Raw genomic sequence first — 18,482 nt, 5'->3', positions numbered from 1 at the left:
CTGTTCTGATAACAGAGGCTGTTTTACATTAGCACTCTGTTTTATTGATCTGTAGTTCATTTGCACTTCAAAACAATTAATTTTGGCAAGATCCTGAAAATGAATGCGAGTGAACTGGGAGCAAATTGGGAGCCTGGCAACTAGGAGGAATGACGATGCTGTTAACAGTCAGCATGAACAGCTAATTGCTAGTATTCATGCTTTGCAATTACAACAGTGTAGGTTCCACAAAATTACTTATGCTATACTTTGGTATAGCATAAGTAATTTTGTTAAATATACCTTTAACCTTTTGGTGGAGTTGAAATTTCAGTGTTCTGTAGCCTATATAGGCAAATGGCTGATGGGGCGGCAGTGAAATGAAAGTGCCACTTGATAGAATTTTGAAACAGGCCCCCATGGGCCACAGAATGTCCGTGTGCACAAATGCTATTCTTTTTCTGAAAACATATGCCATACTGCACCTCATATCATTTCTTTTTTTTTTTTTTAAAGCTTCCACAATTTCTGAAAGCATGGAAATCCACTTCAATGTCTTGTGTCTAATATCCAGCCCGTGCAGTTTTTCTGAGAACTTGCTAGTGGAATTTGTTTTGGAATGTGCCGGGGCCTGGCACTGCTCTTTTGCAATGCGTCCCGCTGTGTTTATGAATTTATTTGTTCATACTGCCCTGTGTTCTCAGTTCCACGGAATGCTCCATCATATAAACCCTGTGGCTGAGAAACATTTTTTACATTTATTGGAGGAACATGCAATCGTAGCTGATCATTCTAAAGCTGAACTGTTATCCAAATGTGTCTGATGAACTTGCATCAGAAAATATATGGCTTTATGAAGTGCACAAATATACATGGGGTTAATAGTAGAATGGGAAGCCTCAGGATCAACATGCTTGCTACTCTCTCTCTCTCTCTTAGCAAAAGTGAATGGGGTTACAGAAGTTCTAACACTTCTGAAGAGTATTTTCTGACTAAGATATATGAAAGAAAAGGTAAATCATTTATGAAATATATGCCATTTAGACCACAACAACTGTATGACAAGAGCAGTCAAGGTTGGAAAGAGGAGCAGAGAAGCTACTAGTCCTTCAACACCTTGCATGTTTTTTTATTTATTTATTGGTTCATGTGAGTCAGTGATTGGCAGGACATAGTAGCCCCACCTTTTGTTGGATGTTGGAGTTTTCCCTCTTCTTTCCATTGCACATGTTGTGCCACAGAAGTAAATCCATGGCTATAAAGCCACTGCTAATGTTTGTGACCGTTGCTCTTGTTTGAAGTTGTGAAACATCTCACAAGATAATTACAAATGTTTCTGTGGAATCACAACTTATTACCAACCTATGATTCCACCCTCACAGGGATATTCATGACACTGTAGGAGCAGAGCAATGCAAGAGAGATGAGGACTGGTGAAGACTGAGTCACTGAACAGCTGTCAAGCATTACACGCATATATCTGGCATGACTGTGACTAAACTTGGCTTCTGATACTGGACTATTACTAAAAGAAATTGCCCGCTGTGTTACACTCTAAAATGACTTGGAGAAACTTTGGACATTTAAAATATGCTATTTTTAATAAAAACGTGTATAATTACAGTATCATCTTTATCTGTGTAATAAAAAATAAAGTGGCCTTTGACCAAAATTACCAATCAAGAACCAAAACTAAATTATGCTGTAGACCCAAGTTTTGGAAATCCAAGATCCAATGAAAATGAATGTGACTACACACTGTACCGCTGTTTTCCTTCTTAAATATTGAAAATCATCACTGTGCAGTGATATTTCTGACTTTACTGACATTTAACACTCTTATCTAGAGAAACAATGCAAACACAAGTGCAAATGATTGAATTGCACTAATTCTCTTGAGGGGCAAAATATAGAATCAAGAAAGACAAGTGCAAAAGTGCAGACTAGATCGACAACTTTAACATTAAAAGTAAGCCAGTTCTGTCTATGGTTATTTTAACACTGGAATTAGACCATAGTTTAGACCCTAATCCTTCTGTAAATACAATTTATGTGGACACATAACAAAAGGTTACAGTATTGCAGGCTATATACTTATGTAATATAATCAATTAGATGCTATCTAGATAGGCACATACATGTGATGACTTGTGCACATAAACATGTCAACCTGTACTGGACCTGCTCATGGGGGCTACTGAACATACATCACTAATGGGGTGGGGCGTGTCCGTTTTCTTGGCACGGAGCTAATTAAGCCTGCCCTACACCGATTCAATGTATAATAAAGGATGTTTAGGTTTACGTAAATGTGAGTGCGTGAGTGTATCCAGGCGCACACGTAAACGCCGACACTGACATCACGAGACTATCAGCTTTAATTCAAGGACTGTTACCTGAAAGATACTGCCATCATCATTACATTTCTAACTTATCTCTGCATTTTCACTGTCTTCACCGTCACCTCAAGGTGATAGAAAACAAGAGTTTCTGCCAAAAACAGACAAGATACTCATCTATCTTTAATAGGCTGGCCTCTGACCTTGGTTTCGTGACCTCGTCCACAGTGAACATGCCTAATCTCATTCCAAGTGCTCATTAATCGTACTTTCCAGAAAAAAAAACCCAGACATCAAGTCTTCTTTTGCAACTGGCAGGAAAGCCCATCCTTTCCCACTTACTGTTCCTCCCTGAAAGATTAAACTTTGCCTTAAAACGATTGAATTAACCAAAAAGAAAAAAATGGAAGAAAAAGAAAATTGCACATTACATTTTTCAATGCATGCATAAAATTAGACCAAATAAAATGAAACATTTAGTTTGATGTGAAAGGAAAGATTCTACACATTGTCACCTTGGAAAAATGGGGTCAGTTGCTAACAACTGGCATTTGTGGGTAACAAATGCATTAGCCTGCATTAGCCAATACAAATTTTCTTGTAAATCAGCAAGTACCAGAAATCTGTGTTTTGTTAAGTACCCCTTGTAATATAATGTATCATTTGGTCAATATATAAATAGTTACATGTGAAGTCATGTAAAATATGTCAATGTAATGGCACAAAGGTTACATGTGAACTATACATAAAAAATAATTGAAAGCTGTATGATGTGCCACATGACTTTAAATGATGTCCAACAAAATAAAAATGTACATATGTACAGCAAGAGCAATGTACACTTTATACAAAGTTAATAAAAGAGAGGATGGTGGACACACAGGGGACAGATTCTAGGTGACTTAGAAAGTCCTTATTCACGATGGAATAGAGGTTCTCATAGCCCTAGCATGCAGTGGAGTCTCTTAAGAAAGAAATGAGCTCCATATGTTTGATGTCTCTGGCTCAAACAAAAGGGGCTTTTTGATGATTCAAAGTTGCCATGTGTAACCATTAGATTTAACAAGCGAGACAATGACAGTCAAAACCATCTGTATGATATTGCGTTTATATGACGATAGAGATTTATATGATTTTGGGGACAGGGCAGAGAGGTAAGTGCAATATTCTTATTCAATTATAGAGCCCACAGAATTCAGCACAAAAAGGTCTTGTGTACTGATGAGAACATGGTTCACTTGTTTCAGAGTGATGGCAAGACCAAAGTGTGGAGGCCAAAAAGAACTGCCCAAGGTCCAAAGCACCCCCCCCCCCTGTGAAACTTGAGGGTGGGGGTGGTATGGTTTTGGCATGTATGGCAGGTACAGGTAGTGGTAGCAGTCTTGGTAGCAGCAGCTAAATTAATTGGATGGTGCTTCATCTTACAGCCAATAATTCCATACTGCCAAAGCAACAAAGGAGCTTTTCAAAGCCCAAAACTGGAAAATTCTGACCTGAATCCAACTAAATGTTTATTTCATATTCTGAAGAGAAAAACATGTGTGAATAGTTTGATTACAAATCTAAAATTGTCGAGTAAAGAGGCAAATCAAAATCAAAATATGTCTGTTCCAATGATACACATATATAATAGTATGTATGACAATTACATTGTAATCCTTAAATTTCTAAGATGTCTTTCTGTTGCTGTTATTGACTGGTTGGGCAAATAAAAAACTGACTGATATTTTTGTGTTAAAACACGCACTCACATTTATCATCAGTATGTGGTAACTGGATCCAAATACTATTCAAATACTATATCAGACAATTTCAACTCAAATGACAAAAATGTATTTTAAACTAAAATAAAGCAATAGCACATTTCAGAGAACAATAAAAGGATGTGCAACTCTGAAAGATGAGAGGTCACATGTCCTAGGACAAGATATCCTCAAAATTACTAAATTACCACTGTGTCTGTCTCCTACTCAGCTGCACAACATATGTCAAAATCTTGTGATTCATTTGGTTCCAATTTTTATATATTTTTTTTAAAACAGCGTTTAATATAATTGGATACTCAAAAAGCTGAAAAGGCTAAACAAGCACAAATACAAGCTTAAGCACAGAGGCATTTCCGCTGATAGTTTTCTATGCCGGAGTGTAGAGAAATATGGCCTGATGCTCCTGGACATTTCACCTTTCGCGTTTGGATTTTCCCAGCTCTGTCTGCACTCTGTTTCCGGTCTTTGTGTTTGGAAACCCAAGTGTGATGCACTTAAAGATAGACTGGGCTATTGTGTAATCCATGTGAAATTTATTACCAAGGGTCACTGGAATGACTTCAAATATTCATTGGTTTGCATGCACTTGACATCCTTTAGCCATTCAGAGCGGTGTCACATTTTGCCCGCTGGTGCCTGACTTGATGTGCAACTTTGATAAATAAAGAGAGGATTAGTAATCATTTTCTACCTAGCCAGGATATCTCACAGACAGGCCAAACTTTCAAAGAATTTTGAAGTCCATATGCACAATGGAGTGGAACTGGTTGGTTTGTGCAGGCTCATTGAGGGAAGAAACCTCTTCATTATGTCTCATGCAACAGGGGAGGGAATAAATCTCTTTTTCAGTTTTATAATCTATAACCAGGAAATACTGTGTGCAGTTTTCATCCCATCGATTCCAAAAAAGAGGAAACAGTGGTAAGTGAGATCAAGGATAGCCAAATAGCAGAAAGCAGTAAAAGCCTGTAACTGATTCTTGAAAATCAAATGTATTTATTCTTATGTATGGTAATGCTCTGACACTCAAAAAGAGATGTCTGCTTTACACATCACTTTATTGGTGATGACTTTATGAAATGTGTGTGCAGGCACGTGTGTGTATTTGTGTGTTTAAACATGAGGAAGCTCATAAACATGGATCTGCATGTGTGTAGTCACACTCCATAGTGCACTGAGCAAAATCCTCAGTTATATTAGATAATATTAAACACATTGTTGCATTCTCAGTAAAAACTAAATAAATAAAAATAATGAATCAGCATCTCAGAAAAATAAAAATTACGTCAGTCACATATTTGTATTCTTTTGCCAAAGACACTAAAACTGTTTATACTACTTACAACATAACAGATCATTTTGACTCGAGATACTGTAATATTCTGACCTATGCTCTGGGGCTATGCTACCACATAGGGAAATGAAACAGACAATAAAGGTTTATATCACCCTGCTCCTGCTCCTTCAAGCTGTTCTGAGTGTTACGATTTGCTTCAGAGGCCAGCAATGACGCCTGTAAGGAGGCAGGGCCTATATGGGTATGAGTTCTACCTGGTTAGCCCTCTATCCTTTGGCTGATTGCAATAATCTGCAGACATATATATATATATATATATATATATATATATATTATAGTAGCAGAATAAATTTATATATTACCCTGTTATAATTCATTTTTATGTAAATTATCAATCGCTAATTTTTCTTTTTCAATCTATGACAAACCATTTTTTTTACTTTGAGACAGTGTGTGGTACAGCTTCAGTTGTGAAGTACTTTTATAATGTTTTCTTGATTTTATTGTTGAACCCAAGTAAACTTCTGTTTATTTTCCATCTCTCCATACCAAAAAGGGCAATTAAATCATTATACATAATGCAGTTTTATACAGGGTATGCTTAAATCCTGAAAAGCTCTGTGTGTATAAAAAATGTGTACAAATATAAAAAAAAAACCTTGATCTCAAATTAATGTGAAGCATAGGCAGTGTAAAACCATCACTGGTGAGCAGAAATATGTCAATCATCTCAATTAATTTTTTAATTTAACTCTCGCTTTCAGGGGGAGGCAGGTGATCCAACACCATTGGATATACACAAGATACATTCTAGAATGAGACTGAAATTGCTTTCAATGTGTTGCACTACATGTCTCTTCAAAATAATAACAAAGAATTGGAAAATATATACATATTTAATATGTGACTTTAAATAACTTATTACGTTTTGATTCTGGGGTCCATGTAGGTCTGGTTCTGGGGTGTGTCATATTGCTTTGGGTTCTCATGGGAAAATATTTGGATGAAATGGCAGAGAAGCAGTAAGAAAACTGAAGCAGGTGGGGGAGATGACAAGGTCGAGGGTCAAACGGCCCTGGCAAACCCTATACGGTTGTTGCCGCGATCAAACTCTGTATAGTAGCGGGCAATAAAATTGGCGCCAAGAATCCAGAGAGGACCAGTAGGTGGCGGCACATCCAGGCCCTTGAAAGCCACGGTGCAGATGTCCTCTCCAAACTGCGACTGCTGGGGACGACCACAGAGACAAGCAGAGAATCATATGCCAGTCGTGTGCAAGATTGATCAAGGAAGTGTTTACAGCATGAGCATCCTAGCTGCCAAATCCCATACCTCTCTCCATATACCAGTGCCTGACTCTGAGAAAGGTTATCTCATGGAAGGTCCTTGGTAGGCCTTTAACATACAGCTGGAATACATTTGCATTGCATTGTCTAAAATCTTATCCATCAGACCTGATTATTTGTCTTTGAAATAAATATTTCTAATCTGTAACAGACTTACTCTCTCTGGTTTTTGAAGCCAAGATATGTGGCTCATTGTTGGGGTCCCACTCTAAGATTCCTCTTGAGGGTGAATAATTTTTTCTCACTGTTAGAGTTTTTTAATCACTTTCTGGTTATTTGAACTCCTGGCTCAGACCTTTTTGTAGTGTATTTGTCACAGTAACTGTATGAAGCACAATTGAAATTAAAATGAAACATAAATGAATTGAAATAAACTGTATGAGACATACATTTTTAGCCTTTGAGGTATTACACAAAAGCACTTCATGATGCTGCACTGTCAGACTAAAGCATTAGACTTTGGGCTGCTGTATTGTAAGACAAAAGCAAGATTTCACCTGATCGCAGTTCACCGTGTACTGTGGAGGTGGATATCACATAGTGCTTTACTCCTAAATCTGCTGCACGCCTTATACAATACGGCTTACATGTTACATATTATCAGTTTAACCGTTTAAATAAGCACAAATTATAGCATGAGCTATGCATGCATTCTAAACTCTAACCATGCAATACAGCGGTTATATAATCATAAGAAATATGTAAATATAATCACTTGGTATCTGATTTTGGCTACCGTAAAAATGTATGTATTTTATATAACAGTTTCATAGTCAGTTGAGTAACGTCCTCTGAGCAAATCTCTCCGTATTTGCCCTTGCTTACCAGAGTGCATTTTCCTGTCTTTCCCATTTGCATTTGCTGCAATATTCTCCCACAGTCAGCCAATGAAAGTTGTCAAGTGGTTCAGGATATTTGGAATGCAGGCTTAGGAGTACCAAAGTAAGTAGAACTCCAGGAACCCTCTCAGTACTTTGTATCAACTTTTAGCCTGCATCTGTATGTTACATGCTAATCTTTGGTAAATTGAATATTTTTGAAATACAGCCTACAGCTGGATACATTTGTTCAGGTGAATAAGCCAAACAAACAACATGGTGTGGCTTCCTTCTGTAACGGCTTCTCCATGCAGCCCTCATACACGGTGTGAGGAGAGCGCCTTTTAATATTTATCAACACCCTTTTTTTTGTCAAAGTTGTGCACTTGAAGTGTAAAACACTGGAATAATGCTAACAATTCCTGCTGGCCCAGCATCTGAAACCACTGTTGGGCAACAAAGAATTCTTAGACAATGGTTACATAATAAGGTTTCTGGCATCTGCATCACAGCCATTCCAATTCATTTTTTCTTCCTCTTGCTTAACTGCACTTGTGGCAAGGTTTTCGTTTGATTGCAATTTTTACATCACAGTGAAATTGTGCAATGATTTTTCATGATGTGAATTACTTTGCTATTATTGGGATGGCAGGTATGCTACGGACCAATTTCAGTTTGGTGAGGCATGCCTCATGCCTATGCAGCACCGAGAGTTTGGCACTTTTCAAGGTTTTCTACGGAAACAACCACAATGACAATGACAAATGACAAACTCTCAGCCCTTGAGAACATTAACTTCTGAGGCTAAGTTGTGAAAGTGTGAAGTATAGTTTTTTTTTTTGTTTTTATTTTTGAGATTTTAGTTTGACCTGAAATTATCTTACATTGGATGGACTGTGGATGGATTGTCATTAAAGCACAGGGATGGCCCTGTGATTTTTTATTTTATTTTTTCCTGTGAAGACATTTTAGAAAAGTCTGCCTTTCAATGATTTGTTTTAAATAAAAGCAAATATGATTTGTTTTAAAAGACAATGCAAATACGGCCTTATGTTGGACAATTTGTGAAGCCAGTTGAACTTCACGCTAATACTTACCTCTCCTTCAGCCAGCTCTGTGGCCCCTATGGCCCTCATTAAGATCGACACAGAGGAGGCAGGGCCTGTGATGTAGGATGAGCCAGTGTCAATCACAGCCGTGCAACTGTCTACACAGAAGAGTGTCTCTGTCCCCACTGAGACCCTGGGAAAGGAATAAGTGTGTGTGAGAGGGAGAGTGAGAGAGATGAGTTTATGTTTGTGTGTATGCGTGTGTGTGTGTGTGTGTGTGTGTGTTACAACATGGCAGGGTTAAACATAAAGGAGTATATTAACTGGGAATACTCAAGAGATGAGTGTCATGCCCACAGGATATAGTCCACATTGTCATCTTGTGGGACCCATTATGATGTGTTGCATGGATGCAAAGCCATCTTATATCAAAAAATAACAGCAGACACTCTTCTGCCCTGCTAATAAAATACTAAATAAGAGGTTCTGTATCTCTCTTATATCTTTTATTGTGGCTCTGGATGAGACTATCTGGTAAATTCATGCAATATCTTGTCATACTGAAGTTAAAAGCACTTTTTTTGCCTTTCTCTGAATAAGAACATGTGCCAAATGACATGAATGCAAAATTTAAAAACCAGCAAAGCTCACCCTTTCATGGTGACATCCCATTTGCCACTGGCACTGGTGCCCACATAGTTGAAGGATCCTGTGTAGTAGTTGGAATCAGACCCTCCCAGAACGATTTCTCCTCCTGGAATATGTTTTGGGTCCCTGTCGGGGAGAGTTAAGCTTAGGGTTGACAGTGCCTATTTGTTTGTGTGTGTGTGCGTGCGTGCGTGCGTGCGTGCGTGCCTGTTTGTGTGCAATAGTGAACCGCCATTACCTTGGTAACTAATGCAGCTTTGCAGATACTGCACATTTGTTATGCTGCAGTTTATAGTTTGAACATTCAAACTTAATGACTGTAAAGCATACATCTGATTTTTAAATGAATGGAAGGCGACATATTTAATTGTCACAGGGGGTCACAGTTATGGTCAGACACATGGTAGCTTTCATTCTCTCTAATTTTTTTTTAAATATATATTTTTTAGCTTTTAAAGCTTTTACCAAAAAAGAGCAGATTGAATTATGCTTTTTCACTGTATGTTTATCATCTTATCTGTATGTTATAAGCAGTCACGATCATATGAATCTTGTAGAGTACATTGTATATTATTGTTATTTAATATTAATAATTTGCCTTGATACAAACATTGAATAATATCTTCCTTTAAGGTTTGAGCTTGCTTTAATTTTATTAGTATATATTTTTAAATTATTATTTGGTTTTTTGGCAAATGTACTGCTAAAATGAGACTGTTAAAACTCACAAAGTATATACAGACCAAATTATCGTAATTTAGGTTGAATAACTCATGACAAAGTAGACTTGCATGTGCTATGAGTCAGATGAAGTTAGATTTATCTGTTGGTGAGGACTAGATGAGGATTAGTTATGTCCTAATCGAACATAGAACTCATAGAAGTGAAAGAAGGGGGGCTTTATTTTTCACATCGCTGTATTTGTTCATGACTGTTTGGATGGCAAGTGGGCATGTGCACCATTCCGCCTTGCATCGCTCATTACCCAGGCCTGTCATTTAACTCAGCCGTGTAGTGAGGCAGTACACACACTGACCTGCTATAATACACCGAGAAGACCTTCTCCTTCAGGATGTGTTGGGACATAATGCGGTCAAACACAGGGGTGATCCCGTCGATAGCCGCGTCAGGGTACCCCATGCCCAGCACCCCATCAAATTTAGCGAAAATGAAGGGTATTGCTGGTAAGGCTGTCGCTTCCGCAAACACCTGCACCACAGGAATCCCACCCACCTAGAAGGAAGAGGCCATGATTACTGGCTGGTGTCCAAACAATAGTTCAATTTGCCAATCAAGACTGCTACATCATATTACCAAAACCAGTGATCGTTTGACCGTTACAACAATGACCATCCAAAGGGTAAAGAAAGAATTTTTATCAACAGTGTCAGTTTTTTTCAATGACGACCTAATCATTAAAAATCTATCAAATGAATGGTAGGTGGTTTGATTTCATTAGGCAAGATCGGATTTTAAAACTATTAAAACATGAGTTTCCCAAAACTGAGTTAACAACTGTCTCTAAAATCTGTAGAGACCAGCCAAGGCTCTAGGGAGTGGAAGATTTATATTCTCTTGAAAAATGTTTATTTCATAACTCATATCACAAAATAAAACAAAACAAAAAGTTTTATGGGAAGAAATGTCATTCACAGTTGCCCAACTGTCAAAAAACAATCCACCGCATAAGTAATACTGACATGCACGTACGTACACGCACGCACACATACACACACACACACATACACACACACGCACGCACATGCACACACATGCACATACACACAAACACATGCACGCACATGCACACACATGCACATACAAAAAAAGCATATATGCGCAATCATTTCGGGTAACTTCCTCAATTGCCTTATTGATAAGGGCGTATTGACAAGCCATAGCTTTATTTTCATTGTGTTTAACAGTCATTGTCTTAATATGCCTGAGATAAGCTGCACTCACCACAACTATATCTTCACTCAGGAATCCTCTGACATTTCCGGCTGCGTACTGGATGGAGAATCCTGTGCCATTCGGAACATGTGTTTGGGATTTCGAGGAATCATATCTATTGTGGGTAACTGAGCAAAAGACATTTATGAGCAACAAGGAAATATCAAACTTATAAAGATTCTGCAATAGTCTCTCATTGTTTTAAATACATTGAAAATAAAAAAAATAGACCACTGTAGTTTTAGCAGTGATATTGGTGAGTGCCAAGCTTGCCACCGTATGGTTTGGAAGAATAAAAAGAAATGTAGTGTAGAGGTTGACAAGATGAAGATTCTAACTTAGTGAGGAGCTTCATTGAAAAACAAATGTGGCATCTCTGTGAGCTGTGCACACTCTGATCTTAGACTGATCTCTGATCTTCCAGAATATGCGCTCCATGAAATTGGCCCTTATTCCATGAAAGATTATCTATTTAATCCATGAAATATGCACCACGTACATTCTATTCCTGCCAATGCAGGAAACTCAACAGATAAATTCAAAATCATCATTAACTTTGTATTTGAGCATGGACAAGATTAAATTCATGACCAAGTAGCGACGGTAAGGTAAACATTACTGGCAGTTTTCCAAATATGTGTGGCTATAACCAAATTTATTTCTTGAGATATCGGGGGAAAATAGTTAAATATGTTTTAGAAAGTGGGAAACTGCTTGACATGTTTAAATCATATGGCAAGTGTTGTGATCCACAAATAGAATCAACACCTCAGCCAAAGCATGAAAATGTATTGTTGAGCATGGGTTCCAAACTTTTCTTTTTATCTGAAGGCATCATAAAATGACTATTCTGTAAAACATGTAATTTATGAAAAATGTAAGTATAAAAAATTGATTAATATTACAAGAAGAAAAAGTACTAGGACAATATGTTCCTAAGGCCTAAATGTGGAAATTAGGCCTTATGAACAGAGAGAGAGAGAGAAGGATTGAAAGTGAGTTTTGTAAAATTCATTGAGATGATTGAGAGAGAGTATATATATCCTCAAACTTACAGCAGGCTGTGTAAAGTGGGGAGCAGTCATAGGAGGGAACCCAAAGATTGGCAGATCCCGTATCAAACACCACGTTGAACACTTGTGGCGGGGACCCAATGCTGATTTCACCAAAATATTGCGTCTGCGGACAGAGAGACAGCGGTGAGAAGCTGCAGCAAGTTAAACATGAATTTAACTGAAAGAGTTATTCAGCCAAACCTTGTCTTGAACTAATAACAAAAGAATCATAAGACATTTTAACAAGTTGCTTTTATACTGAATGTGTAGTTTGGTGAGTGCTACTCTCTTTCAGGTATACATTTTGAAAAAAATATAAATATAAAAAGATGCAAATGCTGTGAACAAATGAGGGAAAAAAGCAAAAACTGTAAATAGACTAATTAGATTCTGCAAAATCATCCTGTGCTTTAACAAATGCAACATCCCACATCTGGAGAAGGCTGGTGTTACATTATCAGTCTTCCTTTATTTGTTTCATCTTGCATCTGGTAAGAGTTCCTACCCCTTGGCCAGATGGCAGAAGTGGACATCAATTGGTTGATCTCCACATGCAGGTTTCAATTAATTTCTCCTGTATTTCAGTTCAAATTGTCAGGCCTACATCCAGCTAGAGGAGGACAGGTTTGGTTGAAATATGTTGCCTGAGCCTGCCTCTCACAGTTTAGGAGTAATTGGAGGGAATATGCATATAAAGTTTAAACTGAAGTGTAAAGTGAACCAACAGCAGCTGTATCAGTACATGGTATGTGCTCTTTACAAGAAAAAGTTTTGCTTATTGGACAACAACTGAATTGTTTTGAAGTCTGTGGCATTTACTTTAAACTGTAATTATGGTTCACTTTTTGTTATTCAGAGAATGATATGGTTATATGGAAAATGAACATCATTATATTACAAAACTGACTAGCACTGCTGTTCTCACTACATACTACTGCAAAAGTCAAACATTTCAACAGAGGTATCACAGTGGAAGAGCTGACTCTCACATCCAGGTAGTTGGTCAGTTGTGTGGGGGCTATCCCATTGATGGGGGCGGGGCTTTCGCCAGTTTTCGGTGATATCTGTGCAAGGACCTGGCCAGGAGACACACCCATTTCATAAAGATTCTCTCTGATGGAGGGCATCTTCTTTAATGTGATCCTGTGGGGAGACCAGAGATATGCTGTCTCCTGTCTGCAGTATATCATTTCTTTTTAGAGATAATTTATAATACAGTTATAATATCTTCAGGCATTTGGGTGGGTCACACATAGAAAAGAAAGATTCCTGCACACACGTTAGCAGTATTTTACTTTGTCTGTAAAAGGCATATAAAACCAAAGATCAACCATGAAATCCGCTATTTTGTTTGAATGTTCAGCTATCACCATCATTATAGTTATAAATCAGATAGATATCCCATCTCCACATCAACACCATCAAGTCAATGTCATGTCAGTTAGATTAACATACAAATTATTACTTTACTGAAAGATAAATATCAACATAAAAATAAAGATAAATATCAAAATATCGACAGTTTCTTCAGCGCACTGGTCATGGTGATACAAAATATTTTCTTTGTCTTTCCGAAGTCCTTGTTTTCCCCTCACTGATAAAGGAATGGAATGGAAACAGCAGCTCACATGCAAACGCGCACATGCATGCACATACAGGCATACATTAAGACGGAGGGATACCTTCTTAATGCCTGGATGGTGGTCATAGCCATGGTCAGCACAATTAGTCCCCTGCAGTGCATGGTCAGGCCCCTGACGGTGATGTAACAGATACAGAACTGTCTCTGCGCTGCCACTGTTGTGAATCTTGTTGTTCCTGAACCTCTGAAAGACTGGGCTCTCCCTTCTTCTTCTTATATCATCTCTCCTTAGCTCCACTCCAACCCAAAGGACTGCTTTCGACAACTGAGCTTCTATGGAACCAGGCACCAAAAAAAAACCCTTCCTCCCCACCAGCCCCTTCTGCTGATAAAACACTCCCAGGGTGAAGTGACCTCTGACCCCAGAGAAGAACGCAGGGACGCAGGTCCCATGGGGCAGTATTCCCGCCGGGCCAGCGATCACGTCATTGGCTAATACACGCCACCCAGTGTGGACGTCAGGAAAGTCCGGAAACATGTTGGGGTTGGGGGTCGCAGCAAACCTTTGGGGAAAAGGTGGGAGTCTCCTATGTCCTAGAATTCTCATGAGGTCAAAAGCCAAATTTGGTCGTTCTAAAGTATAGTAAATACATGAGTAGTTGCGCAGTGGTTGCCATAGCATCCACCTATGCCTGCCCAGTCAAGGGGTTACTACTGTTATTTTGTCTGTGACTGACGCAGGCAAAACAAAAATTGATCAAATTCTTTTTTCTACTTCCACATTATTTTAAATGTCAGGAGAAAGGGAAGAAAGCTTATTCCTATCAAGTAAGACCTGATGCGTTATTGAGGTATTGATTAGTACCAGAGTTCTACTCATTCTTATCTACTTGTGGAATCCATATCTCACTTCATTCATGTTTCTGGCGGCTAATCAGGTTTGCACTAAATATCTGTACTGTTAATATCTTCTCTGTTCTGCTGTTTGTCACTTGGAGTCTTTTGCCATAATACACTGAATGTGAATCACTTCGGGCAACTAGTGTTCACTATATAAATAATTATATAAATGTAAAAAATGATGTTGATTGTAAATCTCACGCCTTGACCTCCTCGTGAAGGATATTTACTGTAAGAACCTGCTGAGACTGCTCATTTAAACCAAATTACCAAAAATGTCTCCCTATTGCAAAGTGGTGGTGGTGCTGTGCTGTTTGTGAAGAATTCAAGAGAGTTGCCAATCTGTTAAAAGAGTTTCTTATCTCCCCAGACTGAGAGCATTTACATTCTCCAGATAGTTCCGTCTCCTGGGCCTCAAATCACTTCTAGAAGAACAGCACCTCCCTCCAAAGTTTTCAAATCAATAAGACGAAAGCAGCAATAGGAAGGGAAATAAAACCTTCTGTTTCCATCCCTCTGTCATCACACAGTCAATCCATATGCTTTTTGTTTTTCTTTACATTAGGTTCTTGTCTATCTTGTCTTTGCCATATCCAGGTTAACTCTCTTTTTTCCACTTTGAAGCCACATTGTGCTGGAAGGACTTTAGAACTCTGTTATCATGGGGTAGACACAGGGAAGAGCAGAGCTACAACAATTAACCTGATTCTCTGCTTTCTGGGACAAATGCAAGCCTTTTTGTTTAGAAAGACATTGGGCAGTAGAAATACTGTTCTGTTTTCTTGAAAATTGGATTGTGTCAGGATTTGAATATCAGAAAATAACCCGTTCAAATAAAATGTCCTATTCTATTTACTTTTTCTTTATTGCCAATTCTTTCTTCTCAGGCATGTGGCTCTGGGCCGGTATATTTTATCAAGCCGAACTCCCACTTCTTGTGTCTGGTAGACCTGCAATATTGTGGAAAAATTTAACTAAAAGAAAAACAAGACACTGTAAAGTGTACAGACTGGTAAGCCATAGGGCTCCCTTTTCCTCCTCTTCATTCCACTACACCCCTCCTCCTCCTCATTCTCTCTTGATTGCTCACACCCTCCTTCACTGTATCTCTCCCTTCTCTCTCTCTCTCTCTCACTCCCACTCTCACTCTCCCACTCTCAGAAGTGCTTCCCACAGTAAGTACAGCATTCTGGTTGAGGGCATATTTGTGAACTGGCCCAGCCTTCCTGCCAAAAGAGAGATACAGAGGTGGATGTTAGGGAGACCCAAAGAAGACCAAAGCTGGGGTCACAGGTCAGCTCTTTGGGTTTTCCCTAAGGAAACAAACACGTCCTTCAGGGGAGCAGGGCACCTTGTTTCCTCAGAAAAGAGGTAAATTACGTGCTAGGATTTTACAGCACACCAAGGTCAGGAAATGCTGTTTTTTTAGGAATGGAGAGTGTATAAGTATTTCCTGGAATGTAACCCTGTTCAAATGTGATGCCATGTGTGGATGCGGATGGGGGGTGGAGGGTAGAATAGATACTTTTTTCTATTTAAAATCAAGGAAACTAAAGAGCTGCTGCTGTAAATTACTACAAGTGTCCCCTCAGACTAGGGGACATTCAAAACACTAACTTACAGAAACAATGTAAAAGCAACGTCATACCAACTGAATTAGGAATTCAGACAGTTGTTTGTTCCTGTATAGTGTCGGCATTGTCTTTTTTAACCCTGACAAAAATTCTGCTGTGATATAATACTTTATATACATATTTCACATATTTTGTCTGTTCAAACTGCAATTCAATTCTCTTGCTTGAGGGTATGATAGGAAACCCACCTGGGAAATTAACATTAAAAGTGCATGACATACACCTTTGTGATCCCAGTTTCTCCCTTCTGCTTCCGTACCTCTGGTGGTAGGCTCCGCCCCTGCCTGCCACCGCGGCTCTGCCTCTCCATCCCAGATTGGGTGATACAGCTGATTGTTTGGAGTGCTCTGCAGGCCTTCTCTCTGGCAGGCAGGGAGGGCTGGTGAGGGTTCTGCTGTGACCTTCGGTGCAGGCTGGCCCCTTTCCCACACAACCGGGCAGAGACCTGCGTCACTCCACCCTGCACCCCCACCAGGAGTCACTCAGCTCTCAGGCCTGGGAAAGCCCTGTCCGTCTGTCTGTTTGTCTATCTGTCTCGGTCTCTCTCTCCCTCTCTACATGGAGACCAGGACCTAAGAGGCATTTGTGCTCCCATCCTTAATTCCAGATAGCATGCTATTAGTACTCTCTTGCCAGAGAACCCCAAACCAAAAGTGACACCCAACCCAAACTCATCTTATCAGAGATCACCAAACACCAGCAAAGGTGACGCTCAACCCAAACTCATCTTATCAGAGATCACCAAACACCAGCAAAGGTGACGCTCAACCCAAACTCATCTTATCAGAGATCACCAAACCCCACCAAAGATGATGCTCAACCCAAACTAATCTTATTTGAGAACAGACAGCAGTGAGCTCAGACCCTAATGAGTGGTCTGTTTCTGATCCTGTCATTTTCTCTAAAGCTGCATAACATGGAGCTTTTAGTGAGCCTCAAAAGTTTTGGAGAAGCATTAAGAAATGAAAACAGGTGTTATCCTTCTCTCCTCTTATTGAAATATTTTTGTTATTCCCTGGTGCATAATTTTAAAAATGGACCCTTACTAAGCAATATGCCTGGATGTGAACAAAGTTATCAAATAAATATGAAAGAGAAAGACGAACACAGTTAATTGGATAAGCTCATCAGTGGAATATATGATAATTCATGTTTTTTCCTGTTAGGTAACACCTTTGGTGTGACACAGAGGAAATGGGCAGAAGCTCATAGAAGCTTGTTGCAGTGTGTCATGGACCTCCAAAGTTGACAAATTAAAAATCATCTAAATTATTGTTTTTTTTTTTGTTTGTTTGTTTTTTGAAGAATAATTTATAGAAAAATATTGAAGCAGCAATTAGCAAACGATCTGAGCAGAAATTAAACAAGATCACTAGTTGATTCAACTTAATATCAATGATTAGTCTAATAGCTCAAAGAATACGAACATGAATATTTAAGCTGGTTAAACATAATTAAGCTTTTAAATATGGAGGACACCCACCGGTTTTAGAATGATAGGCTTATAGCATTTACTTAATAATACCCCAAGAAAAAATTACTCAAAACCCTCAATAGAAATAGTTGTCAGATTCCATTAATTAGTCCCAAGTGGCCCTCAGAATAATGAAAGTTTTTAATAATATTTTGTTTTCCACATTTCCACATTTAAAAAACACAAGATTTTAGACTTTTAAACAAAAATTAGTCATATCTATTTAAACCCTTAATGTAATATTTGTGATCATTGTGTTTGTTTAATATTTATACTGTAATGTATACACATTTTTTTCATGATATAATAATGGCATCACAATTTATATCCATTGCAATACAGCCTATAGGGTGTGTTGGATAAAAGTGATAAATGCTAATCATTTTATTGGGGTAGTGGCCCTTAGCCACAGACTGGTTATTTCAAGAAGATCAAACACAATCATAGAATTGCTGCGCCTCCTTCATCCACTGTAACTGACTACTGCTGCCACCATGTGCACAGAAATACATCTACATTTTCTGCGTTATTATTTAAAAATCTCAGGTTTTAACTTACTACTCTACAGACTGATACCAAGTTCCATAAAGTTTAAACAAAAAAAGGGGAGTGGGGAATTGTAATGTCAGAGAGAATAATTTT

General features: G+C 38.6%; 1 protein-coding gene and 1 long non-coding RNA gene across 2 annotated transcripts; one reads left to right on the top strand and one right to left on the bottom strand.

The window, feature by feature from the left end:
- The first annotated feature begins 4,676 nt into the window (after window positions 1–4,676).
- Window positions 4,677–6,875, top strand: LOC118207473. The gene is made up of 2 exons (XR_004761388.1): window positions 4,677–5,005; window positions 6,146–6,875. It is a non-coding gene; the product is annotated as an uncharacterized LOC118207473 (long non-coding RNA).
- A 343-nt stretch (window positions 6,876–7,218) lies between these two features.
- Window positions 7,219–15,640, bottom strand: LOC118207472 (renin-like). The gene is made up of 7 exons (XM_035381094.1): window positions 13,933–15,640; window positions 13,240–13,393; window positions 12,251–12,374; window positions 11,205–11,323; window positions 10,279–10,475; window positions 9,246–9,368; window positions 7,219–8,787 (listed from the first exon to the last, which is right to left on the bottom strand). Exons 1-7 carry the CDS (start codon window positions 13,992–13,994, stop codon window positions 8,544–8,546), a joined length of 1,023 nt encoding a protein of 340 aa, XP_035236985.1. The 5' UTR covers window positions 13,995–15,640; the 3' UTR covers window positions 7,219–8,543.
- Between the last annotated feature and the right edge of the window lie 2,842 nt (window positions 15,641–18,482).

Source organism: Anguilla anguilla, chromosome 11 (assembly GCF_013347855.1).
Source record: "Anguilla anguilla isolate fAngAng1 chromosome 11, fAngAng1.pri, whole genome shotgun sequence".
NCBI lineage: Eukaryota > Metazoa > Chordata > Actinopteri > Anguilliformes > Anguillidae > Anguilla > Anguilla anguilla.
Note: the sequence above shows the minus strand (reverse complement) of the source record. Positions and strands in the feature narration are given on the sequence as shown.

What these genes read in the sequence shown, in the direction of transcription:
- LOC118207472 (XM_035381094.1), bottom strand. Translation starts at nt 13,994, where the DNA reads ATGCACTGCAGGGGACTAATTGTGCTGACCATGGCTATGACCACCATC. An exon ending in AACTGACCAACTACCTGGAT is followed by an intron (nt 12,375 to 13,239) that starts GTGAGAGTCAGC and finishes CTCTGTCCGCAG; the next exon opens with ACGCAATATTTTGGTGAAAT. An exon ending in TTCTCGGTGTATTATAGCAG is followed by an intron (nt 9,369 to 10,278) that starts GTCAGTGTGTGT and finishes TCTCCCCGACAG; the next exon opens with GGACCCAAAACATATTCCAG.